This window comes from Staurois parvus, unplaced genomic scaffold (genome assembly GCF_062004578.1).
Source record: "Staurois parvus isolate SC_StPar_1 unplaced genomic scaffold, SC_StPar_1.0 ptg000249l, whole genome shotgun sequence".
Lineage (NCBI taxonomy): Eukaryota > Metazoa > Chordata > Amphibia > Anura > Ranidae > Staurois > Staurois parvus.
In genome coordinates this window covers 10,278,650-10,301,319 of record NW_028318045.1, presented here as the reverse complement: position 1 = coordinate 10,301,319, position 22,670 = coordinate 10,278,650, and the positions used below count along the sequence as shown (strand labels likewise).

The 22,670-nt window shown below is 41.6% G+C and overlaps 1 protein-coding gene across 2 annotated transcripts in view; it reads right to left on the bottom strand.

Moving 5' to 3' along the window:
• WNT7B (Wnt family member 7B) overlaps nucleotides 1-22,670 on the bottom strand; it is a 216,927-nt gene that overhangs the window by 176,678 nt on the left and 17,579 nt on the right. Inside the window, exon 1 of one of the 2 annotated variants that reach the window (XM_089680761.1) lies at nucleotides 17,772-18,218. The exons of the other annotated variant lie outside the window; for it this stretch is intronic. Coding sequence (XP_089536887.1) covers nucleotides 17,772-17,854 — 83 coding nt within the window. The 5' untranslated portion in view covers nucleotides 17,855-18,218. Of the gene's footprint in view, nucleotides 1-17,771; nucleotides 18,219-22,670 lie in introns of those variants that run through there. 2 annotated transcript variants of the gene reach the window in all.

Below are 22,670 nucleotides of genomic sequence, written 5' to 3'. Positions count from 1 at the left end.
TGGTTTTTCAAGCAGACCCGATTGGATGCTCTTTTGCTCTCGATGGAGCAGCAGGTGTAAATGGATATGTGTCTGTGTATACCTGCCTGCATCTGATCTGATCCTGTCTGCTAAAAACAATTGGATGGGGATCCGCCTGGCAGAAATGAACAGATGACAGTTGGATGGAAACGGACGAGTAGTCCATTTCCATCTGACAGCCCATAGAGGACAGCAGGCTGTGTGTGTGTCCGCTCTGCATAGGCAGAGCAGACACAGACCTGTGATAGATCCTCCGCTGAGTAAGCGGATCTGCTGACAGGTCTGCCCCATGTAAAAGGGGCCTAATAATAACTTATTCCAGCAATCCGTTGCTGCTTAAGGTGGTATTAAACATTTATTATATTGTAGCTTACCAATTCTTAGATCTGATGACTGCATTGGGGTTTTTTGTAGGCTTTTTTTCTTTTATTTTCAACTAGTGATTCAGCCAGTAAGTCTGTTGCTTTTCAAAAGACCTCCAGCAGAATGTATCAATTACAGAGATGAGACAAACCATTCAATGCTGGCACGGGAGCTTACAATGATCAACTTTTATTTATTTATGTAAAACCTTTATCCCAAAAGGAAAAAAAAACTATTTGCTGTAACTGCTTAAAAAGTGTGAGCTGGAGTTTGACTTCAGTGTGTTTTTTTATTTAAATCTGCTAGTCCATCTAACCACCCCCCCCCCCTCCCCAACTGACAATGCTGCTGTCCAAAGGTGCCCCCTGTGCTTGTTCATCCAGAGTGGGGGCACTCTAATACAGGAGGTGTGGTACTGGCCAGATCACCAGGCGAAAACGGGGGGGGGGGGGGGGGAGCTTAAGAAAAGAAAACTGATGCAGCTACCAGATCCAATGACCAACAAGTTGTGCAATATTTCATTTTTGGTTATGTGTTTAATACTGCTTTAAGGGAGCCATATCCAGAATAAAGCACGCCACTCTTAAACTAACCTTAGGACTAGGAGCTCAGGACTCAGGGTATTAAAGCTTTAATATAATTATATCCCTCAATTACTACATATTATATAAATCCAGCAAATACCTTTGCAAACCCGGATATTACTTACTATTTTTGCTAGCGCGGGGAAATTATTGGGTTTGTTTTTATTGTTTTTTTACAAACCCAGATATTACCTTGTAAAAACAGCATCATTGTGCTCTTTTATGGAGGTTCATTTCCTTATGCAGTTCCTCTTTGTTGGTATGAGTAATGCACATATATTAAAGTCACATGCTCCGCTCTATTCAAATTACAATTTTCAGTAATCCATGCACCTGGTGATTCTACTGTGCATGCAACGCCATATTCATTCATTCATTCATTCATTCATTCAGGCACTTAGATTGTAAGCTTCGAGGAGCAGGGCCCTCCTAACCCTCTTGTATTGAACTGTATTGTTGCTGTATTGTCTCCTGTTATATTGTAAAGCGCTGAGCAAACTGTTGGCAATATATAAATCCTGTATAATAATAATAATTCAGGCATTGCTGTGTAGGCAGCATTTTTTTTTCTGATTGCACATGATAGCATTTTCTGGATCCAAGTAGCCACTTTCAAATGGTAAGTGGGAGCACAGCAGATTTTACACTGATATATCAGACATGCTATTAGGAGGGACAAAGTTGACTGTAAATGAAGGTCTGCAACAGGATTTTTTTAAAGGTTTAGTTACACTTTATGATCTCACACACACAGCAGAAAAAATGCTCCAAACCTGTGTACAGAGAGCATACTGGCATATTTTATGCACATACAGTACATATGTAAATGTATATAAACGCACAAAAAAGCATTAAAGTGTCTGCAATAGATGAACATTCCAGCCAACTGAGTTTACATGCCTACGTTTCTAAACCCAAAATGCCTGTAAATGCTCATAAATACATTGCCTGAACAATAGTTTGTTAAATTGTTTGTTAAATTATTTTAAATAATTTGTTAATTGCCAAAAACAATAGTTTTTTACACTGGATTTTTCTACCAGTTCCCGGCATAAAGATCCAGCGCACACAGGAGTATTTTAATATGCCCCCTTGCATGAGGGTCAAGGCTACTGCAAATACAGCAGGATTTACATGATTGTGCTATCTATATGTAACAAAAATGCAAACTGAAGCTCCAAACTACTGCTAAAAGGTCCAGATACAACTTTATTCCAATAAAAGTCAGGGATGCAATCCAAAGAGTAGAATACAATTTTTTAGGGGTCCAAAGACACCCACTTCATCAGGGTTAGAAAAAACATAAGGACATCCCCATATCAATACAATATGCCCTCCTCAGAATCATAGTTATAATCAAATACCCAATAACCAAGAGTATTGGATGTAGAAACGTCAGGTAACACTGATCAGATAACTGATAACTTTGGCCTTTCATTTTGTGGTAAATGGTAAAGAATATCTATTGGGTTTTTTTTTATATCAAAGGAAACCTCTCAGATAAAAAGTAAAACATATACACACTGCTCCAAAAAATTAAAGGAACACTTTGAAAACACATCAGATCTCAATGGGGAAAATTATCATGCTGGATATCTATACTGATATGGACTGGGTAATGTGTTAGGAATGTAAGGATGCCCCATTGTTTGATGGAAATGAAAATTATCAACCTACAGAGGACGGAATTCAAAGACACCCCAAAAATGAAAAAAATATGCAGCAGGCTAGTACATTTTGCTGAAATTTCATTGTAGCAACTCAAAATGGTACTCAGTAGTTTGTATGGCCCCCCACGTGCTTGTATGCATACCTGACAATGTCGGGGCATGCTCCTAATGAGACAGGTGTCCTGGGGTATTTATTTATTATTATTTATTTCAGGTACTTATATAGCACCATCAATTTACACAGCGCTTTACATATATATTGTACATTCACATCAGTCCCTAACCCTCAAGGGGCATACAATCTAAGGTCTCTAACTCACATTCATACATACACACTCTAGGGCCAATTTAGACAGGATCCAATTCACCTACCAGCATGTCTTTGGAGTGTGGGGGGAAACCAGAGTACACCCATGCAGGCACAGGGACAACATGCAAACTCCAGGCAGGTGGTGCCATGGCTGGGATTCAAACCAACGACCCTAGTACTGCCAGGCGGAAGTGCTAACCCTTTAGCCACTGTGCTGCCCATTTTTCCTTCCAGATCTGGACCAGGGCATCACTGAGCTCCTGGACAAACTAAGGTACAACCTGGCGGCATAGGATGGACCGAAACATGATATCCCAGAGGTGATCTATTGGATTTAGGTCAGGTGAGCGTAGGGGCCATTCAATGTTATCAATTCCTTCATCCTCCAGGAATCCCTGCATACTCTCACCACATGAGGCCGGGTACTGTCGTGCACCAGGAGGAACCCAGGACCCACTGCACCAGCGTAGGGTCTGACAATGGGTCCAAGGATTTCATCCCGATACCCAATGGCAGTTAAAGTGCCATTGTCTAGCCTGTAGAGGTCTGTGCGTCCCTCCATGGATATGCCTCCCCAGACCGTCACTGACCGACCACCAAAACGGTCATGCTGAACGATGTTACAGGCAGCATAACATTCTCCATGGCTTCTCCAGACCCTTTCACGTCTGTCACATGTGCTCAGGGTGAACCTGCTCTCATCTGTGGAAAGCACAGGGCACCAGTGACGGACCTGCCAATTCTGGTGTTCAATGGCCAATGCCAATCGAGCTCTATGGGGCCGGGCAGTGAGCACAGGGCCCACTAGAGGTTGTCAGGCCCTCAGGCCACCCTCATGAAGTCTGTTTCTGATTGTTTGGTCAGAGACATTCACACCAGTGGCCTGCTGGAGGTCATTTTGTAGGACTCTGGCAGTGATCATCCTGTTCCCCCTTACACAAAGGATCAGATACCGGTCCTGCTGATGCATCATATTCATTTGAATGAGCTGCCAAGGAACCTGAAATGAGCAAAAATAAGACATGCACTATTTTTCTCTACAGCAGCATGCCACAAAGCACAGTAATGCGTTAGTGTGCTTTGCAGTGTGCTGCAATGTGTGTGCATTAAAGGTGCATTATCTTAATGGGTTGGGTACCATTAAAGTGGTAGTAAACTCTTCCTTAATACCTTTACCTACAGGCAAGCTTATAATAAAGCTAACCTGTAGGTAAAATGAATATCGCCTAAACGTGCACTGTTTAGGCGATTTTAGCTCTTTGTGATACCCGTGCCATTCCTTCAGAGCACTGTCCCATGGGAGTGACGTCATCGCGGCTCGGCCAGTCAGATGGCCAGAACTCGCAAACCCAGAAGGAAGACCAGGTGAAGATGAAAGCCCTGTCAGAGTCGACAGTGTGCTGCTGGAGGGGTTCGTTTTAAGGTAAGTCCTTCATAATGTGCTAGTATGTGATGTGTTCTAGCACATTATGCCTTTACCTTGCAGGGGATTTTTTTTTTCACGCTTTAAAACTGAATGGTATAGCAATGCACTTTTATGCGTGGATTGTGTATTTATGTGCATTACAACAACACATTGCAAAAGATCCACATGGGCTTTAAAGGAAAATCATCCCCTGAAAGAAGCAACTTAATACTTACCTGTCTGGCGGCCATTGTATTGTAACGTGTTTCTCGTTGGGCACTTGCTGGCTGCTACCACCGACCTCTACATCACTGCAGGACACAATAGTGCCATAAGGTTCTGCGGGAGGAACCACAGCACCAGCAGGGGACATCTATCCAACACACCCAGAAGTGTGCAGAAGCAACAGCAAAGTTTCAGCACAAAGCCTGCTGGACAGTTAAGTACACAACGTATCCTTGTACAGGGTACTGCCTGAAAGTTTGTATATTAGCTACAGGGTCACTTTAAAAGAGGACACAGCAGCCGGCTGCCTATGCCTGACATGCATTGGCCTTGTAACGAAAAGACCTTGAATAATAACGCAATTTCATCCGTGGGTTTATGCAGTCATTCACTTGTAATTCCTTCAGCAACAGCCTTCTGGTATCCCTGCTTCCCGTTCCAGCCTTCCAAACATATAATTATATCACACGGCCAGGGTAACCACGAGCATCGCAGCATCTGGTATGCGGTCAAAAACTTTTGTTTCAAATCTGAACTATTTATAGGGAGCAAAATTTTTCAGGATAGTAATTTCCTATACGGTTTTATGAAAATAGGGCTGCATTTATGTAAAAGAGAAAAAAAAATATTCCAATTATTATAAATGTTGTTTTTCAGGAGCCAAAGCCCAGGTCCTCTTGTGTAGATGGTGACCCAAAAAAGCTCACGTCTGTTTGACTCATTAAAACTGTCCCGTAAAATGACTAAAACTTACGTAATCTTGTTCTGTAAAGTGAAGTCAAATTTTTTTTGAAAGTGCATACGCGTCATTAGGACAAGCAGCGGAAAGAGATTTCTTCAAATGATCATTCAACTTTCCACTTATTAAATCTTCATCACATGTGACTACAAGTTTAAAGGCTAATTCAACCTTTCAGACCATGCTTCATGTTACACCTATATTTAGGCCTCATGGACACAAACACTTAGCAGTTCCAGCAGGGGCGGACTGACCATTTGGAAACTCAGGCACTGCCCGAGGGCCCGGAGTCAGTAGGGGGCCCCATGAGATGCCCCTGGTACCTTTTTCATAGGCTTTTTTGAGTTTGGGCAAGGACACAGGGGCCCCATGATCCCCTATTGCCCTGGGGCCCCGTGAGTTGTCAGCCCATCCCCTGAGTTCCAGTGTGTTGAGGGAATAGAATCGCCAATGCCTCCTGATACCCAGGAAGCTGTACTTGCCGCATATGGCTACTAATACAAGTGAATGGTTGTAGGTGGCTGTGCTTGGGTAAACAACCACATCTTCTGGGGATTTTATGTGAAAAGTAACGTGTTCGGGAAGAAGTACCATAAGTGCCTGCGAATGCCATAAATGTTTACCCAAACACGGCCCTGTACAGCCATTCATTTGAAATGGTGATGGTATTCGCATGTGCAACACCACAGATGCCAGCAACTGCTGGAGGGTTTACATCTCGGTACACAGGACCTGCTAACTGGCCATGTGCATGAGGCCTTAGCTGTTGGAACATGGCACCATTCCACAGCCCTCACCCTTAATCTGCCCCCTCTTCCCTGAATAGCAAGGTCCGTCCCTGGCCTCCCCAGGCAGGTACTGTTCCTGTGTGTACTACTCTTTATATTCCGCCATCAAATTCCACAGACCATTAAGGGATGATGGTAAGCCCCACAACCCCCCCCCCCCCCCAAAAAAAAAAACAAATGCAGCACCTGGTAAACTGTGGTCTTCCATGCAAACAATTATTGAGCATTTCTGACCCATTCTTGAACTGTACTACATGGCCTGAACACAATCAACAGGTATACATAGCCTCCAGTGTTCCCATTCATAAAGCATTGCAAAATTACAGCCGAACTTCAGTCAAACAGCTACGTACAAAGATGATATACACCAATTAGCCATAACTTTATCACCACCCACCTAATGTTGAGTAGGTCACCCTTTTGCCACCAAAACAGCCCTGAACCATGGAGGCATGGACATCTCTAGACCTCTGAAGGTACTCTGTGGTATCTGGCACCAAGCCGTCGGTAGCAGATCCTTTGTTCTTTAAGTTGCAAGGTGGGGCCTCCATGGACCAGACTTGTTTTTCCAGCACATCCCATATGGCAGCGTGCATCATCCTGTTTGTATGAAATACTGTTTCTATGAAGGGGTTGTAATTGGTCAGCAACAATGTTTAGGTAGGTGGTACGTATCAAGTAGCATCCACATGAATGGCAGGACCCAAGGTTTCCCAGCAGAACACTGCCCAAAACATCACACTGCCCATTGTAGGCATTCCAGCTGTGGACTTGGGTCAGTATGGGCACCCTGACCGGTCTGAGGCTACGCAGCCGAATACACAACAAATTTTAATATTCATTTTTTCTGCTTTCAACTCATCAACTTCAGGGACAACATGTTTACTTGCAGTCCAGTATTTTCCACTGACTTTCAGATGCCATTATAACAGGATAATCAATGTGATTCACTTAACCTGTCAGTGGTTATAATGTTATGGCTGATCGGTGTATAAAGAACTGTTCTGCTTGCCAAAGGATTTGTATTTCTGTCTGTCCAGTCCTAGGATTTATAATGCTCTGCTACACAGCACAGCCCTGTCTGACAGAGCAAGAGACCTGATTTTTCTCTGATACAGTTAAGTAACACTTACAGGTTTTGTCCCTCCCCCAGTCTGTGACTGGACAGTGAAGAATAAGTAGCAGACTGATGAGAGCTCATCTCTGCTCCTATCTGCATGCTCCTTGTTAGCACATGAGCAACTAATTATCCTTTTGTACTGCTTCTCTCTCTCTCTCCCCCCCTCTCTCTCCCCCTCTCTCTCTCTCTCTCTCTCTCTCTCTCTCTCTATCTCTATCTGTCTGCTGCACAGGGACTGAAAGAGGCTGATACCAATTCAAATTCAAGCAATTACACTGCTTCTATTTCAAAATAAATGTATTAATAATCAAAGCTGCATTAATTTGTGCATTTTACATGTGCCTAGGAAATTGGTTTTAAAAGAATGCAGCAGAGTGGTTAAATAGCTAGCACTTCCACCTGGCAGTACTAGGGTTGTTGGTTCAAATCCCAACCATGGCACCACCTGCCTCGAGTTTGCATGTTCTCCCTGTGCCTGCATGGGTTTCCTCCAGGTACTCCAGTTTTCTCCCACACTCCAAAGACATGCTGGTAGGTTAATTGGCTCCTATCTAACTTGTCCCTAATATGTGTATATACAAATGTGAGTTAGGGACTTTAGATTGTATGCCCCTTGAGGGTTAGGGACTGATGTGAATGTACAATATATATGTAAAGCATTGCATACATTGACAGCGCTATATAAGTACCTAAAATAAATAAACACAGGAAGGTTACAAAGATATAAAAAATATCACGTTACATTTTAATGAGTATGAAAATGTAGCACATGCACAGCCTTCAAAAAATAAAGTAGAGGTAAACTCAATACTAAAATGTCATATAACATGTCAATGTAATTTATAAAGTAGTTTTTAATTTTTTGACAACTATCTCACACTTGTTCTCCTGCGTTGTCACCCTGTTATATGCACCACTGGTGAAGGGTACAAATGTCTGTGGTGACACACATTGTCCATCCTTGTAAGTTGTCAGGAGGTTGGTGCAGAGCCATGATGTGCAGCCAATGCTGGAGCAAGTTCATGAAGACAGGATATATATGAAAAAAGACTGGAGGAGAGCAGCAGTACAGAGATGAGAAAAGAGATTAAAAAAACATGCTTATTAGAAAAAAATTACAATTGTTTATGATACTCCTTGCTTTAGCAAACTAAATGTTATCCCATTGGAGTTTATATCTACTTTATAAACCTTCCCAATCCCTATATTTATGCTGTTCCCCAAAAAGAAATTAACAGGTGGTATCTAAAAGTTTCAAGACTAGTTTTGTAACATGCCAACAGATGGCAGTACAAAGCTGCATGCACAGTCACAGGGATCACCGACCTTCATAAGTCAGTGTGCCAAAAGATATTGTCCTGTGTACATCGGGAGCTGTGCAACTGGTGCTATTCTAACCATGTGAGTTAGAACAAAGCGCAAACGCAAAACTGGGCAAATCTGCCACAGAGACATTTGCCATGATTCGGCAAGTTTACGGCAATTCTGAAATTAGTCATTTGATGTGTTTTGAGTGGCACGTGCGCTTCAAGAGCAGAAGAACTTCACTGAAAGACGATGAGAGATCAAGAAGGAAGACCTTCAACCAGCTCAAGCCCCGAAAATGTCAAAACCATTCTTGTGTATGATGATTGTCGGAGAACAATTCACAACACTGCTGCCATTGTTGGTGTGTCATACGGAACAGTGCAGGCAATCCTTACTTGTGATTTGAACATGCGCCGTGTTACTGCCAAGTTTGTCTCCAGGTTACTGACCCCTAGGTCAGGCCTTGAAATTTCCACTCGCCTGCTCGCCAATGGCGAGTGGAAATTATGGTGGGGGCGAGTGTGTCCCCCAGGGCTGTCCTGGCTGTCCGGAGCTGTCATTGGCACTGGGAGCCGACAGACTGCTCAATAGCTGAGCGCAGTGAAAGCAAAGGAAGGAGTGTGTGCTGTGCTCTCTGCCTCCCCCTAGAGTGCAGTACCCGGATCTGTGAGTGAACAATGAAGTACTGCAACTTTTTATAGGGCTGTGTGTGTGTGTGTGTGTGTGCCTACCTAATTTCAGCTCACTCTGGTCACATGATCCTCTACATCAGCCAGTGGTGGCTTCAGGGGAGAGGAGAGAGCACTTAACAGCGTGTGTGTGTGTGTACATGTGTGCCTGTTTGTGTGTGCCTGTGTATGCATGTACATGTGTCTGTGTGTATGTACATGTGTGTATCTGTACATGTGTATGTACATGTATGTGTGTACTTATGTATGTGTGTACATGTGTATGTGTGTATGTACATGTGTGTGTTTGTGTGTACGTACGTACATGTGTCTGTGTGTACATGTGTCTGTGTATGTATGTACATGTGTCTGTGTATGTATGTACATGTGTCTGTGCCAGGGGCGGACTGACCATTGGGGGCCTCATGAGATGTCCCTGGTACTTTTCGTGCCTGTGTGTGTATACATGTGGCTGTATGTGTGTGTTTGTACATGTGTCTCTGTGCGTGTGTGTACATGTTTCTGTGTGTGTATGTGTGTGTATGTACATGTCTGTGTGTGTGTACAGGTGTCTCTGTGTGTGTTTGTTGGTGGCGAGTAACTCTTAAGGCCTGGCTAGTAGCTCAGGACTTGAAATTTTAAGCCCTGCCCTAGGTCATCAAGCAAGAAAGTCAAGAAAGCATTTTAGAGATAACTCTTTGCAACCTCCTTGCAGCCAAATCATGCCTACATACATTTTCCTAATGGAGGTAACAGTGGACTATGCCTACACAATGTGAGTCATCTCAGCCATTTGTACTCTCAACTGGAAGCGCATGTGATGGGTGACAATGCAGAATGGGAGACTTGAACAGAGCGTTGTCACCCAATAGCAGGAAGTAATTAAACAAGAACTTTCATGGCAGGAGCCCAGGTATTATTTTATTGAGAGCCATAGATTTGAAAAGATTAAAACCAAGAACTTAGTGCTACAAGGCAGATATACCTAAAGTGCACTCATCAGGAGATGACCTCCTTCTGAATATGCTATTTGCCTGGCTGTTGTGCTAACCTTCTGGCTACAAGCAACTGATTGAGAACTCTGCTTTTTCCATGTTTTTTTACCATTCATGGTGACCTTGGCTTTTATCAACTACACATAATTACACATAATGCAGGATCAGTGAAGACAGGATCAAACAGCCTTTTTATACAATGCGGATTATCAATTATAACAGCTGCTGCAACCACTTAAGTATGTTCTCCACTCAAATAATAAAAATCTTGTGTTTGCGCTGCTATTGAGTGTACCAAACAAAATATAACCAACATATAATAGTGGGTATATATAATCTAACAGTGTCACACTGGTGCTATAAAATTATTCATCAAAATGTCCATAGAGTAAACTCTCGGTGTTCAACCAAAGTGCCTCTATTAATTCCACTCTGGGAATTGTTTCCATCATTGGGCTTGGTGGGATCGATTCCCAGAGTGGAATTAATAGAGACACGTTCTATACTTTATGAGTGGAGTGTGAAGATGATTGAACACCAACAGTTTACTCTATTGACATTTTGATGATTTATTTTATAGCACTTGTGTGACACTGTTAGATTATATATATATATATACACTAATATATGTTGTTATTTTGTTTGGTACACTCAGTAGCAGCACAAACACAAGATTTTGATTATTTGGGTGGCGAACATACTTAAGTGGTTGCAGCAGCTGTTATAATTGATAATCCGCATTGTATAAAAAGGCTGTTTGATCCTGTCTTCACTGATCCTGCACTTCTGCTACTGTCCCCAATCCATCTGCTGATAGTACAGAGCTCTATGAGTCACCCCACACATGCTCAGTTTAGTGTGTATTGCTTGAGAGGTTTTTTTTTTCTTTAGGAGGGTGCATGTGATCATCCCAGGGCCCAACAGCACTGTCCAGATAAAGGGTCAGGGGTTATGCAAGCTCATCGGACAGTCAGAGGAGAATAAAAACTCCTTCTACAAGCTTTAACCAGTGCTCAGCTAGACACTGATAGAAGTCACAAGACTGCTATATACTGCTGATGAGAAAAGGTATTTAGCCATTTATATTTACTAAAATAATTGGATTTCCATGTTCTGTGTGCTGTGGGGGACCAGATATAGTGAATGCAGGGGCCGGGGTTTAGTGACACTTTAATTTTGTTTTTGTTTTTTCGTCACAAAGAGGATTGAAAGGGCAGCACATATGTTTTTGTATTTTCAGGTACACACAGGTACAATAATTAAAAAATAATAATTTTGTGTTGGCTCTCCTCTAAAGGAAAAAGCTGAACAGGCCTAAACAAACAAATAAATTGCAAAGTTCCCACAATGCTATGCAGGCTTATTTTCTAGGCTTTGATGTTATGCTTTAAATGAGGGGCAGTTACTGAGAGAAGAACATTTTCAAAGGGCATCAGCACATGAGATAAATATAAGCTGCTGTCCTATTGCCAGGAAAGCAGGAAAAATTGTTACATGCCCACAACCAACCAATGAAAGTCTCCCTTTCATTTCCCAACTTACTCTATCAGTGAGATCTCTGTACTGAGGTCTTGGGGTTGTACACCTGCTGTGCCCATTATGAGGAGTTCCCACCATCCTTGTGCTGGGTTCCTGGATCTGTACACCTTCTATACCTATTATGAGGGGTTCTCACCAACCCTGTGCTGGGCTCCTGGGTTTGTACACTCGCTGTGCCCATTATGAGGGGTTCCCACCATCCCTGTGCATGGTTACCAGGTCTGTACACCTTCTGTGTCCATTAGGAGGGGTTCCCACATTCATGTGCTGGGTTCCTGGTTCTGGACACCTTCTGTGCGCATTATGAGGGGTTTCCACATCCATGTGCTGGGTTCCTGGGTCTGGACAACTTCTGTGCCCAATAGGAGGGGTTTCCACCATTCCTGATGGATTTATTTTGAATGGTATTGACTTGTAGAAAAATTCTTAGCCGACAAAGGCAAATGTAGGCAAATGCAGCTACATACTAGCATAGTAGAAGAGGAAGTGTAGGGTCATTCTATGCTTCTGATCCTTCGTGTTTTTTTCCTATTTGGTTATTTCTGTATGATTACCGTACACATTAAACAAAAATCGGACGTTGTGTTCATGTACCATAAATATTTTTTAGCTTGCACCCTCAGTTTTTGTCTTCCGAAAAGTCAAACTTAGCTTTTGAAAGCACTATAGTAATAATCAGATAAACGGCCAATCGTCCCTCGTACGGAAATTTTCGTACAATTTTCTTGTTATGGGTACAGGCCTTAACAGCTGTTGACCATGACCTGTTAATAACTTTTGTCATCACATCAAAGTGCATGTTATATGCATTTTGATGTGCTGCAATTGATTTCTATGGGCCTCCCAATGCTCTAAATTGCAATGCAGAAGTGTAAATTGTCTGTGTTTTTAAAGTGAAAGTAAACCCACTTTGTATATTTTTACCTACAGGTAAGCTTATAATAAAGCTTACCTGTAAGTAAAATGAATATCTCCTAATGTGCGCCATTTAGGAGATATTCAAGTTTTTTGCAGCCAGCGCATGGGCTTTGAAGGAATGGCATACCCGTGCACTGTGTCGTGTCCCGAGTCTCCCATGCGCATGCGTGGGAGTGACGTCATCGCGGCACAGCCAGTCAGCTGGTCGGAGCTCATGAACCCGAAAGGAAAACCAGGTGAAGATGGAAGCATCTACAGTGGTGACGGCGTGCTACTGGAGGGCTTCATTTTAAGGCAAGTTTTGCATAATGTGCTAGTATGAGATGCATACTGGCACATTATGTCTTCAACTTGCATTTTTTAATGAACGTAGTTTACTACTGCTTTAAAGTTTGGCAATGGTTAAAAAACGATCACTAGAAAATACTGAACATTTGCTCCAGAAGCCTAAATCAGAAAGTGTGGCAGAAGTAGGAGACAGGTCACGCCATATATATATTCTTGTGAATGTTAGATGCTGTTTGGCAGTTGACTAGGTTTTTGGCATCTTGTTTGACTTAGTTTGAGCTACATTTGAAGTCAACGTTAACACTGAGCACTAAGAATGAAGAATCTGCCAAAAATGTATTTGTCTTCAACTAATATACAACAGACACTGCTAAATTTGACCATGTTCTACCCAATTTTTGCTAACATTGACAGATTTAATCATTGCTATCATAATCCTGTAGCATCCACAGAAAACATTTAATGTGTGGTGGAAAATGAATGAAGGGGACTGATAGATCATTAATGGGATCCAAACTTCTAACCCATTTTAATGTAAAGTTATTTTAATAGTTTCACTGTAGATGGATACAGGATATTAAATTGATTAAAGTGCTCACATTTCATATCACATGACCAAAAATCTAGGCTTTTCATTACGTGGCCTCTGCTAAAAGGGAAAGATTAACACATCTGAACTCCGATCCACCCTTTCAGCAGAAAGCACATGACCAAATGCCTCGGCTTTTGCTACTGTGAGCAGCATTGAAGAAAACTCAACTGAAGCAGCATTTTCTAAATGGGAAGTGTCTCAGCAATCCTGTTCTTCTTTATTCACCCCACTGCCAACATCTAAGTAAAGGCCCACTTTGATGACCTTGCTGTTTTTCTCAAAGAAACAGCCATTTTTTTTGTCAAAGCTTAATTGAACAAGCTGATTGGATAACATGTACACCAGATTTTGCACTCTCCAGTTTTAGTAAATCAACCCCACTATGCATTCAGTCAAAAAGTATTGTTGAAGACAGGGAAAAGGGACAAAGGCATCTTGGGTAACAGGATCATTTACGGAGTCATTTTCAGTCTTGCCTGTGAAGTCTACTTCAAACAACCAAGCAGTTTTTAAAAACAAAAATACGTTGAACCCTTATGGCCCATTGTTCCTTGTGAGAGACGTACTAAGCTACAGTGGATCTAAGGCAGCCCATAGATGATTGATTTAAGAAAAAATGACTCGATTCCCCCATTCACACAAGGGGAACTTTCCTGCCATCAGAATACAGTGATCAGCACTGCTGGCTATAGCCAGCAGTGCTGATCAAACAGCAAAATTCCAGCAGGGTGGTTGTACAGAAGCTGATCCACCAATCAACTTCTGTGCAACCAACCTGCTCATACATGGATTGAAATTGGACTGGTTCCTACCTAACCAGCCGAATTTCAATTGCTTGCTGGTCGGCATATGGCTTAAGTCTAGTTCAAAGATGGCTGACCTTATGTATTCAGAAACCAGTGCCACCAAGCCTTGAAGCCTTTTCCATAGGCCAATCTTTTTTCAAGGTAAAATAGGGAAGTGTTAAAACCCCTGAAGTGAAATGAAATATTTCCAAAGCAAAGAACATTCCATCTTAGTGAGTTGCAACTAAAACAGGCGACGTCATTGGAAAATTTCCCCTAGATTCTTGTTTCAGGAACAATGTAAAAATCTGGATTTTCCATCACTGTATGTTCCAATGGCAATGGCCACCAGAATATCTAGAGAGGATGAATAACAACAATGGGGACACAGACAGCAAAAAACATTACAAGGGTTCTAAACTTCACTACTATAGTGAAATCTAAAGAACAAAAAAATGTGCTTTAGATACACTTGAGCAACTGAACTGGGGCTTTACATGCTGAAAATTTGATAACACTGCAGAATCTAATTTGTACCAATGGCTTATTTGCCAGTCTTGGAATTGTATTCCCCCAAGCTAAACTATAGGTCAGTAAATAATGAGAAATCTACAACTTCTGAACTTCTAATATGATATTAAACGTAAATGGCAGACCAATATTTTGTATCTACCTTTCAAATGAAGCCAAAACACTGGGTTTGAGTTATCACAACAGTACAGAATGGTCATTTACTATAGCTTAGTAAATAAGGGTGCATCCATGTTCCCTTCAGTCATCCAATCGGGGGCAAGCAAAATCTTGGTTTTTTTTATTTGTTCGGGTTATTCAAACAATTAATTGATTGATTCACTAAGTAAGTTGACCAAGTTGCTATCTAAAGTTGCACTACAGTCTGCAGCCACCAACATAGACACTCCAATACTGTCATATTACTTCTCATACATAAATACCTGTCATTTTCTGCTACAATGTGTATTATTAATCAGTTTTTCCAGACTGTGTAGTATATAAATACTGTCAATAATAATAACAATATGACATAAAAGTAACATCAACAGCAGCATTATAAAAAAAAAATCAAGATTTGACAAACTTGCAAAAATAAACAGTGTTCAAATGTATCGATTAGCTACAGAAATTATGATGTCATCATTTTGAAATCTACATATTTGCCTTTTTATATGCATAGCACAATTAATTAATACGATAAGTGCATTAATTATATCATTTAAAAAACATGTTTTTAATTCTGTCGATCAATGAAACAAAATACAGGTTGAGACTAAAACTAGGTACCAGTCTATGAATAAGCAGTCTATTAATCTTGGCACTGATATTTGAAATACAGTATACTTCCATGTTGTTGTAACATGTGTGTGACCACAATACACACTCGTAACAAGTTTTACGACTCCTTTTTTTTCTTATTGCAGCCCAACACACTAAGATAATGCACCTGCTTTGAGTTAAAAAAATGGTTCGCATTTAATTCTGAGCATGTAAAGGTGCATTTGCAGTCCATTCATTTCGATGGGCTACCTTAATGCAATGCATGGCAATGCACTGCAAAAATCTAAACAGGCCCCTAAAATAAAGTTTCTTATAATCTGATTTGACATTTAAATTGTATCTACACCCAATAAAAAAAATTTAATACATTGTAGCTTACCAGTCATTGGATATGGTGGCTGCATTAATTTCCTTTTTTGGGGTTTTCCCCCAACCCCTCTTTATTTTCACTCCTTAATCTTGCAAATAACATACCTCCAGTCCTTGGGTGGCTACACCAACTTCTTCCACTGCATCTATGGTGGGAGCCATGGTTGTCACCCAGGCTGAACTTCAAACCTGTCTTCCTTTCTTCATCTTTATTACATGGGTTGGAAGATTAGCAGTTTACAGAAGGAAGATAACTTTGTGATTTCAGTTCAGCTCATATGAAGTGACAATGACACTTCATTTCAGCAGGATCAACAGATATGTACTTGCTGAAAATGCACTAAGTGTGAAAAAAAACAAATGCAGCCACCACACCTAAGGACTAGTAAGTTGCAATATATTATATTTTTGATCCTGACTTTAGACTTTAAATGAGCTCTAGTTTGTGGTCTGCTAACAAATGAAAGTTGGCCATACAAAATTGACCTTTCCCTTTTTTTCTCCATGGTGCGTGAGCCGCCATCACTGCTTATCGGCAGTAGAGCAATGATTGCAGCAGCAGATGTCACAGGCTATTGGTGAAAATTTTCTGCCTCACTGGTCATCTGTAGCAATGACACTGCTGGCCTTTTACAGAGATCTGCAACTCACGGTGCCAACATTACCTTATATAGATAATCACTCCCAGTAAATCAAAATACCTAAAAGGCATACAGTTTCTGCAAAGCCAAAAATGAATAATTACAAATATGCAACATTGATTATATCTTGGCAGAAAACAGTAGAAAGAGCATCTCTGTATTATCCAACAAAAACATGATTGGCCCAACCACAGGACAACTTCCGCAACCAACCACAAGTGACTCAACGTTAATACATCAGCTTCATCTGGATTCTCTATGGGTGCCAGCTTTTTAAAAAAATTGCAGGAACACTTTGCTGCTGAGCATGTATTAGGTACATTATATCAGTTTCTCTATTGAAGGGAGCCAAATCTGACCAATTTGGTGTGTCTCGCTTTTTACAGCCAATCAGATTTTTGATTGGTCTGACTTTGTAAATTTGCCCAGACAGTAAAGAATAATAAATTGTATAGCTCCTTGTTTTTATGAACTTATGAATTGTGTGATCCTAACCATCCCTGCACAGATCCCCGCAAATCACAACTGTGAAATTTGCAAAAAAAGTGAAATTGTAAACTGTTCATGCAATATAAATCCTGTATAATAATTAATGGTACTAGATACATCCTGTATAATAATAACAATAATTAATTTGATTGGCAATGCTTTATTTTCAACTAATTTCGCTTATCTCTCTTTGCCACATTTTAATAGCTGCTTTTCGACTAGTCATTACAAGTCAACATCAATATTTCATAACATAACTATTGAACAGGAAAACAAGGGTTTTATAGAATAGATAAATGGTGCCATAACTCATAGACATTGCCAAAAAAAAAACAAAATTCCAAGAATAAGTCTACAAGACTTGGGGCTGTCCCTGGAAACCGGGAGCACATTGGCAGTCGGAAACAAGGACTCGCACCCTCCCTTCAACATCTAGACTCTTCTTTTCCCATTCATTCAAAATGACTCTAGCCTGCTAAGAAAAGATTCTTACATAACACAATTAACAAAAAAATACAAGTGCGATCGCCCTGCACACGCCACCTTGCACCGCAAACTTTCCATACTTCAAAAATTTGTTGCAGCAATCGAAAATGCCCCCCACTAATAGCCAAACCCTCATCTACACCTGCTAGAAGAAACAAAGGTAAAAAGGACTTACAGGTAACTGCCACTGGTAAGGATGAGGAATATCTGGGGGTAATACACTGACAGTAATACACTTCGTGATGAGAGCAGAATCATGACTGGAGGTCTCTCCCAGAAAAAAAAAAAGGTCCTTTAAGTCCTGTTAAGGGCCCCCCCCAAAATCCTTCTCCCCTCCCCTGATGTATGAGGGTGCTTGTGGTTCAAGTTTCCTTGCTTGAGTTCTCCTTAACGCACAAAAGTCTCCAAAAAAAAGTTTTATATACTTCTGAAAAAGTTTTTTTTTTCGTTAAAGCCCCCAGTAAGCTGTGTGAGCTTTTGCCTCGGGCTGTGAATGTGAGCCTGTCATGTCTCAGTGGTTTCAAGTCTACAGGCTCTGATCTGTGATGATGGTTTAAAGGATTTGGATGGCAGTGTGCAGCCCATCTCATGTCCCTCTCTCTCTCCCTCTCTCTCTTCTGTCTTTCTGGCTTTCAGGAGCCTGTGAGCTGCCATTGGGTAGAATGGAGCTGCAGTCCGCCTACTTGTTTTTTAGAAAGAGGATAAAAAAAAGAGGGGGGGGTGACAATAGAGGGGGGCAGAGATGCGGCTTCTGTATTCAGTAGTGGTGGCTGGGATCCTGCCATACCATGTGAATGTCCTAGCAGCTGTCTTCAGCTCAATGGTTGGATTGGGCACAACAATATAACAAGGACACCTTCCAGGCTTCTGTCCCATTTCATTAACCCCCCAGCAGCTGTCAGGGTCAGAAGTTGTCAGGATTGTCCCTGAAAATGTTGTCCCTGGAAAAATCCCTGGTTTTATATAGTTATTACAGGTATTTATATAGTGCCGACTATTTCGCAGTGCTTTACATACTGTACATTCACATCCGTCTCTGCTCTCAAGGAGCTTACAATCTAATCTCACATACTTACATACACATGCTAGGGCCAATTTAAACAGGGGCCAATTAACCAACCAGCATGTCTTTGGAGTGTGGGAGGAAACCAGAGTACCCAGAGGACACTCACACAATCACAAGGAGAACATGCAAACCCCATGGACATTGATCAGTAGCACAATAAGGGCTCATTTACATTTGCAGCTGATGGGCGCTAAAAACAGGGGCTAACGTGTGGTTTTGGCATCCCCTGACCATTCCCCGTATGCTGCAAAAGGCAGCCAGATGGGGTTTTGAAAATGCCACATCAACAGTGTTACCCACTGTCATGTTCAGTGGGCAGTACAACTTCTGAACATGTTGGTCTGAATGTTGCAACTGCTTGTGTTTTGGTGGTGCAGCATTTACTCTGAAAAGAGATCCAGCATGGATTGCTTTTCAGAAAGGTGGCAATGGCTTCCACACATCTAAAACAAGCCTAAAATGCTTCCTTTATACACTGCTCAAAAAAATGAAAGGAACACTTTTTAATCAGAGTACAGTATCAAGTCAATTAAACTTCTGGGATATTGATCTGGTCAGTTAAGTAGCAGAGGGGGTTGTTAATCAGTTTCAGCTGCTTTGGTGTTAATGAAATTAACAACAGGTGCACTAGATGGGCAACAATGAGACAACCCCCAAAACAGGAATGGTTTTACGGAGGCCACTGACATTTGTTTCCCTACCCATCTTTTCTGACTGTTTTTCACCAGTTTTGCATTTGGCTAGCGTCAGTGTCACTACTGGTAGCATGAGGCGCTACCTGGACCCTACAGAGGATGCAAAGTCAGTCCAACTCCTCCAGGATGGCACATCAATAAGAGACAGGCAGTTACTCTAGGAGAGCTGGACAGGGTTGTAGAAGGTCCTTAACCCATCAGCAGGACTGGTATCTGCTCCTTTGTGCAAGGAGAAATAGGATGAGCATTGCCCTGCCTTACAAAATGACCTCCAGCAGGCCACTGGTGTGAATGTCTCTGACCAAACAATCAGAAACAGACTTCATGAGGGTGGCCTGAGGGCCCGACATCCTCTAGTAGGCCCTGTGCTCACTGCCCGTCACCATAGAGCTTAATTGACATTTGCCATTTAACGCCAGAATTGGCAGGTCTGACACTGGCATCCTGTGCTTTTCACAGATGAGAGCAGGTTCACACTGAGCACATGTGACAGACATGAAAGGGTCTGGAGAAGCCGTGGAGAACGTCATGCTGCCTGTAACATCGTTCAGCATGACCGTTTTGGTGGTGGCTCAGTGATGGCCTGGGGAGGCATATCCATGGAGGGACGCACAGACCTCTACAGGCTAGACAATGGCACCCTGACTGCCATTAGGTATCTGGATGAAATCCTTGGACCCATTGTCAGATCCTACACTAGTGCAGTGGGTCCTGGGTTCCTCCTGGTGAAAGACAATGCGTGGCCTCATGTGGCGAGAGTATACATGCAGTTCCTGGAGGATGAAGGAATTGATACCATTGAATGGCCCCCACGCTCGCCTGATCTAAATCCAATAGAACACCTCTGGGATATCATGTTTCGGTCCATCCAATGTCGACAGGTTGCACCTCAGACTGTCCAGGAGCTCAGTGATACCCAGGTCCAGATCTGGGAGGAAATACCCTAGGACACCATCCGTCGTTTCATTAGGAGCATGCCCAGATGTTGTCAGGCATGCATACAAGCATGTGGGGGCCTTACAAACTACTGAGTACCATTTTGAGTTACTGCAATGAAATTTCAGCAAAATGGACTAGCCTGCTGCATCATTTTTTCACTGTTATTTTCGGGGTGTCTTTGAATTCAGTCCTCTGTAGGTTGATAATTTTCATTTCCATTAAACGATGGGGCATCCTTACATTTCTAACACATTACCCAGTCCATATCAGTATAGATATCAGCATGATATTTTTCCCCATTGAGATCTTATGTGTTTTTAAAGTGTTCCTTTACTTTTTTTGAGCAGTGTATATTTAGCAATCGTTTCTTATTATCTTGGCTATAATGCCTGCTTCACGTTTAAAAGTGCAATTACAGAATTGTGTTGCAGGTGGAAATAAAGTATAAACCAATTTGATCTTTTGTATACATTTGTAGTACAACTAACAGTGGAAAATCAGCAGTTTGGATGCCTTGGCTAGAGAGAATTGCACAGGCTGCCACTGTTGATCTCATATTGAGCTTGAGGCCATCGTTAATCTCATGCTAAGTGCTAGGATGGCATTGACCCTATACAAGCAAGTGAACAAGGAAATCCAAAGAAGAGTCACACTGATTTAAATCTACCTTCAAGTATTTTTACCCCACAAATAGGTAGGTTATTCTTACCCTGCACTCCACTGACGCATTTTGCCCATAAAGGAAGAAAGATGGGGGCGAATGGAAGGCAATTTAGGTCTGAATTCATAATCTGAAATTTTGGTCCTGCATCTGCAATGTTGAAGTTGTCAGATGTGTAAGAATGCCAGGCAATAGGCATTTTCAGAAGGAGAAGTCAGCAATGGTAGTCTAAGGCTGGGTGCAGACAGATGATTTTTATTAGTGTGACTGCCAAAAAAATAGCCAACGATTGTTTGCAATCAGTTGCTAGCAATGGCTGCACATAAAACTGCATGTAGTAGAGATCAATTTAGCACATTGTGGGATTGGCAGCAATTCATTGCTATGACATGCTACTTACCTCCTACACTCCAGTGTTCCCTTTGTGCCTTTTTACATGGTTTTGCTGTTTTCAAAATAGTTGTCAAATCAATACCTTTTGGCACTAGCCAGCTGACACTACTTGATTTCAGAATTCAGATACATTCAGGACCAATAACAGCACATGGTCCAATACGTAGGAAGAAAAGGTAAGTATTCCTTCATTTTTTTTTGACAAGGAAAAGATAAGTATGGATTTCCAAGGTTTAACCTAGTTTTAGAGTCCGTTTATACCATATGCATTCTTCATGTGTTTTTAATGTGTTGCATTAGTATGTAATGTACAACAAGACGTGTTTTCTGTGCATTTTGAATTTGTATTTCATGCATTTCCGTCCTTTTTATTTTCATCATTTCCTAGTTCTGTTTTGTGAGATTATCTATGTTTGTTGTTAATATGGACATGTGACTTGAAAAATGCACAAATTAAAAGGTATATTGCTTATTAGTCCATTAGTGCTGCCATTGGCTGTAATGTAACGCATGTTTTCACCAAATATACAAAAGAAGCAGCAAACAAGATTTTTCAAAAACGCAATGCACTGACCTCTAACAATACACTCTGAAACAGGCCATTGATGATGCAATTTTCTTTATTTTTCTCTTGTTCTCCCCTATCAACACAGTCAGTGTTGATGGGAGAATCTCTCCCGCGGAGCTATTGTGTTCTCCTGGCGGGGGGCACAAGGGGGATAGGCGTCCCTGCCGGGAGAACGCAGTGATTACTGCTAGTGGCTATGATAGCTGCTATAAATACTAATATGCTGCACTTAACTGAAATTAAATGCAATATAAATAAATAAAGTGAATCATCAATTAAACAGTTCATACAAATGGTGTAAATAATATCAAAAAAGTCCAACACCCACAAAAAACTTCAAATGGTGTCAAATAGAATCTCCGTGAATCTCAACCTCCCTCATTGAAGAAACACACCTTGTGTCTTGGCACCCAGTACAGATGGCAGCTTACCAAAAGACACGTGACTCTCTATCATGGTGGAGTCCGAAAGCGCTTGTGTGGAAGAAAACTGCCTCTGCTGTGATCCAAAGCAACACTCGTGTTTCTTCACACATATCCACCACAACTCATGGCCTTGGGAATAAAAAAATAGAGCGCCGGGCTCGCATAGTATAAATCCTTAAAGTGGTTGTAAAGGCTGAAAGTTTTTTACCTGCATACATTCTATGCATGAAGGTAAAAAACCTTCTGTGTGTAGCAATGCCCCCAGCCCCCTCAATACTTACCTGAGCCCCATCACGATCCAGCAATGTGAATGACAGCCTCGGCTGT